The sequence below is a fragment of the Sprattus sprattus genome (assembly GCF_963457725.1).
Source record: "Sprattus sprattus genome assembly, chromosome: 14".
NCBI lineage: Eukaryota > Metazoa > Chordata > Actinopteri > Clupeiformes > Clupeidae > Sprattus > Sprattus sprattus.
The window spans coordinates 222,501-227,500 of NC_137912.1; the positions used below are offsets into that span (position 1 = coordinate 222,501).

The 5,000-nt window shown below is 46.3% G+C and overlaps 1 protein-coding gene across 1 annotated transcript in view; it reads right to left on the reverse strand.

Moving 5' to 3' along the window:
• The window catches only part of prdm4 (PR domain containing 4), a 12,163-nt gene extending 7,313 nt beyond the window's left edge, over nucleotides 1-4,850 (reverse strand). Inside the window, exons 1-6 of the mRNA XM_080851324.1 lie at nucleotides 4,768-4,850; nucleotides 4,239-4,299; nucleotides 3,622-3,740; nucleotides 3,186-3,392; nucleotides 2,778-3,004; nucleotides 2,321-2,690 (exon numbers count right to left, since the gene is read on the reverse strand). Of these exons, the coding sequence (XP_080707450.1) occupies nucleotides 2,321-2,690; nucleotides 2,778-3,004; nucleotides 3,186-3,392; nucleotides 3,622-3,739 (922 nt within the window). The 5' untranslated portion in view covers nucleotide 3,740; nucleotides 4,239-4,299; nucleotides 4,768-4,850. The remainder of the gene's footprint in view (nucleotides 1-2,320; nucleotides 2,691-2,777; nucleotides 3,005-3,185; nucleotides 3,393-3,621; nucleotides 3,741-4,238; nucleotides 4,300-4,767) is intronic.
• Between the last annotated feature and the right edge of the window lie 150 nt (nucleotides 4,851-5,000).

Genomic DNA, 5,000 nt, shown 5'->3' on the forward strand with positions numbered 1-5,000 from the left:
TTGTTGTTATTGATTACTCACAGATGTTGAATGCGGTGGCCATGTTTATTTGTTGTTGTGATTGTTTACTCACAGATGTTGAATGCGGTGGCCATGTTTATTTGGTATTGTTGTTGTTGATATTGTTATTGATTACTCACAGATGTTGAATGCGGTGGCCATGTTTATTTGTTGTTGTTGTTATTGATTACTCACAGATGTTGAATGCGGTGGCCATGTTTATTTGTTGTTGTTGTTATTGATTACTCACAGATGTTGAATGCGGTGGCCATGTTTATTTGTTGTTGTTGTTGTTCTTGTTATTGATTACTCACAGATGTTGCATGCAGTGGCCATGTTTATTTGTTGTTGTTATTGATTACTCACAGATGTTGAATGCGGTGGCCATGTTTATTTGTTGTTGTTATTGATTACTCACAGATGTTGAATGCAGTGGCCATGTTTATTTGTTGTTGTTATTGATTACTCACAGATGTTGAATGCAGTGGCCATGTTTATTTGTTGTTGTTGTTATTGATTACTCACAGATGTTGAATGCGGTGGCCATGTTTATTTGTTGTTGTTATTGATTACTCACAGATGTTGAATGCAGTGGCCATGTTTATTTGTTGTTGTTATTGATTACTCACAGATGTTGAATGCAGTGGCCATGTTTATTTGTTGTTGTTGTTATTGATTACTCACAGATGTTGAATGCGGTGGCCATGTTTATTTGTTGTTGTTGTTATTGATTACTCACAGATGTTGAATGCAGTGGCCATGTTTATTTGTTGTTGTTGTTATTGATTACTCACAGATGTTGAATGCGGTGGCCATGTTTATTTGTTGTTGTTGTTGATATTGTGATTGATTACTCACAGATGTTGAATGCGGTGGCCATGTTTATTTGTTGTTGTTGTTATTGATTACTCACAGATGTTGAATGCGGTGGCCATGTTTATTTGTTGTTGTTGTTATTGATTACTCACAGATGTTGAATGCAGTGGCCATGTTTATTTGTTGTTGTGATTGTTTACTCACAGATGTTGAATGCGGTGGCCATGTTTATTTGGTATTGTTGTTGTTGATATTGTTATTGATTATTCACAGATGTTGAATGCGGTGGCCATGTTTATTTGTTGTTGTGATTGTTTACTCACAGATGTTGAATGCGGTGGCCATGTTTATTTGGTATTGTTATTGTTATTATTGTTATTGTTGTGATTGTTTACTCACAGATGTTGAAAGCGGTGGCCATGTTTATTTGTTGTTGTTGTTATTGATTACTCACAGATGTTGAATGCGGTGGCCATGTTTATTTGTTGTTGTTGTTATTGATTACTCACAGATGTTGAATGCGGTGGCCATGTTTATTTGTTGTTGTTGTTATTGATTACTCACAGATGTTGAATGCGGTGGCCATGTTTATTTGTTGTTGTTGTTGTTCTTGTTATTGATTACTCACAGATGTTGAATGCGGTGGCCATGTTTATTTGTTGTTGTTGTTATTGATTACTCACAGATGTTGAATGCGGTGGCCATGTTTATTTGTTGTTGTTGTTGTTCTTGTTATTGATTACTCACAGATGTTGAATGCAGTGGCCATGTTTATTTGTTGTTGTTATTGATTACTCACAGATGTTGAATGCAGTGGCCATGTTTATTTGTTGTTGTTGTTATTGATTACTCACAGATGTTGAATGCGGTGGCCATGTTTATTTGTTGTTGTTGTTGATATTGTTATTGATTACTCACAGATGTTGAATGCGGTGGCCATGTTTATTTGTTGTTGTTATTGATTACTCACAGATGTTGAATGCAGTGGCCATGTTTATTTGTTGTTGTTGTTATTGATTACTCACAGATGTTGAATGCGGTGGCCATGTTTATTTGTTGTTGTTGTTATTGATTACTCACAGATGTTGAATGCGGTGGCCATGTTTATTTGTTGTTGTTGTTGATATTGTGATTGATTACTCACAGATGTTGAATGCGGTGGCCATGTTTATTTGTTGTTGTTGTTATTGATTACTCACAGATGTTGAATGCGGTGGCCATGTTTATTTGTTGTTGTTGTTATTGATTACTCACAGATGTTGAATGCAGTGGCCATGTTTATTTGTTGTTGTGATTGTTTACTCACAGATGTTGAATGCGGTGGCCATGTTTATTTGGTATTGTTGTTGTTGATATTGTTATTGATTATTCACAGATGTTGAATGCGGTGGCCATGTTTATTTGTTGTTGTGATTGTTTACTCACAGATGTTGAATGCGGTGGCCATGTTTATTTGGTATTGTTATTATTGTTATTATTGTTATTGTTGTGATTGTTTACTCACAGATGTTGAAAGCGGTGGCCATGTTCTCCTTGTTGGAGGTGGAGTCGTCGAGCTGCAGCGTGTTGTTGACGAGCACGAGGCCGCTCTCTTCTCCCAGCGCCTCAGACGTCACCTGCTCCAGCCCTACACACACACCTGTGGTCACCTGCTCCAGCCCTACACACACACCTGTGTGTCCCGCCGTGGGGGGGGGCATCGACCCGCTGCTAAGCATGGACCCGGTGAGAACCACCCTGACCACCCCCGGCGGCAGCACTTCCCCCAACCCCCCCTCACCACCCCCGCCGCCCCCCACCCCGGGACCCAACCCCCCAGAGGGGTGCAGCCCCTCCCCCAACCCCCCCACACGCCCCCCCCCCATGTGCTCAGACTCCAGGACCACGGAGGAGGGGAGCTCCAGAGGCAGAACCCCTCCCTGTGTTGAACCCACCCCCCGTCCCCCCCCCTCCATGCCCGCCAGCTCCCCCCCCCCCATTCCCTCCCCAGGACTGCTCCCACGGGACTCCATGGCCACCAGCCCCCCGCCGTAGGGGTCGAGTCCAGAGGAGTGTGAGTGTGAGTGTGAGTGTGTGTGTGTGTGTGTGGGGGCGCTGGAGACGGAGGAGAGGGGGTTAGGGTCCAGACTCAGGCTGCTGGGGTGGATGTACTGGGGGGGCGGGCGGTCAGCCAGGTAGGACAGGATACCTGCAAACCAACACGGGACACAGGTGAGCGAGGACACAGGACAGTGTGTGTGTATGTGTGTGTGTGTGTGTGTGTGTGTGTCTGTGTGTGTGCGTGTGTGTGTGTCTGTGTGTGTGTGTGTGTGTGTGTGTGTGTGTGTGTGTGTGTCTGTGTGTGTGTGTGTGTGTGTGTGTGTGTGTACCTGGTAAGATGTGTCTGAAGTAGCTGCTCTCCAGGTGGGGGTAGGGTGGGGGGGGCAGGGGGTAGTTCCTGTCGGGGAGGGGTCCGAGGGCGCCACACATCACCCCCCCCCGCTCTGCCAGCGGTGCCATGGGCAACATGAGGGACAGCGCCGAGGGCAGAGGACCCAGAGAGGAGCCAAGGCTGGGGATGGGCACCGACAGGCCTGCTGAACACACACACACACACACACACACACACACACACACACACACACACACACACACACACACAGACGAGCCGTCATGGGTGGTACCCACACACACACAAACAAACACACACACACACACACACACACACACACACACACACAAACGAGCCGTCAGGATAGTACTAACACACACACACACACACACACACACACACAAACACACACACACACACACGAGTGTCCTTACCTGAGGCGATGGAGCCGTGTGTGTGTGTGGGGGAGACTGGGAGTCCCAGGTGGCTCGCGCTCACTGCAGGAACGCTCAGCTGGTCCATTCCCACAGGGCTCAGGTTCATCTCATTCATCCTGATGGATACCACACACACACACACACACACGCACGCGCACGCGCACGCGCACGCGCACACGCACACGCGCACACACACACACACACACACACACACACACACACACACACACACACACACACACACACAGGATGGATTCAGGTTCATCTCATTCATCCTGGAACCAGAAGTCAGTAGCAACTTTCAAACTGACCCTATCACAAGCTAGCTAACTTAGACACACACACAGAGGATGGACTGACCCTATCACAAGCTAGCTAACTTAGACACACACACACACACACACACACACACACACACACACACACACACACACACACACACACACACACACACACACACACACACACACACACACACACACACAGAGAGCAAGAGAGCGAGAGAGAGAGAGAGAGAGAGGGATAGAGGATGGACTGACCCTATCACAAGCAAACTTAGCTTATGCGATTCAAAGTCTCTACGTGCACTTCCTCTAAAGTCTCTCGTGCATTACCTGACGTCAGGTCTTCTTTCCCGCTAGCGACACTGTGAAGAACGGTGCATTTCTCCTCGAGCTGAGAGGGAAACGGGCATTTATTAACGGAGGCCAAACGGCACGACTCAATACACCTAAGGCAGGAGAACTCCACCGCTAGTCAGCTAGTTAGCAGCCTGAGTCCAGTCTATTGTTGACTGCAAGCTAACTTACACCGAAAGCTAACTTACAATAAGCCTTTGAAGTCAGCTCACAATTGGCATTCTCTGAATAAAACACCCAGTACACCTGAGGCAACACACAATTCTGCATGTCGCTAAACGTGAAATTCAAAATACCAAGCAGGACAGCACAAACGCGATGCGCTTACGTGATACCGAGGTAGCAAAATAAACAAAGCTGACCTAGCTAAACGAAAGCTAACTCGCAGCAGTGTGGCATAAGCGTTAGCTATCTAACACAAACGCCTGAATGAAGTACAGTTTACACTCCCGTTAGCATTAAAGGACAAAGTCAACGCGTTTGTGGAAAGGTGAAACCGATTTACCTCTCTGTAGTAATAAAGGTAGAAAGCCAACAGATCGACAGACAGCTTCTCCACTCCTAGGCTCCATGACTGCCTGACAGGGCTCGCCTTCTGAGCATGCGCAAACCTGGGACGAAAAGTGAAATAAACGGCGCTTTGGTGCTCTGCCCTACAAAGCAAAGAGGCAGTAACTGCACAGAGCACTAAACTGAGAAAAATGACCTTAAAGTTATCTTGTTGTCCAGCCCAAGTAG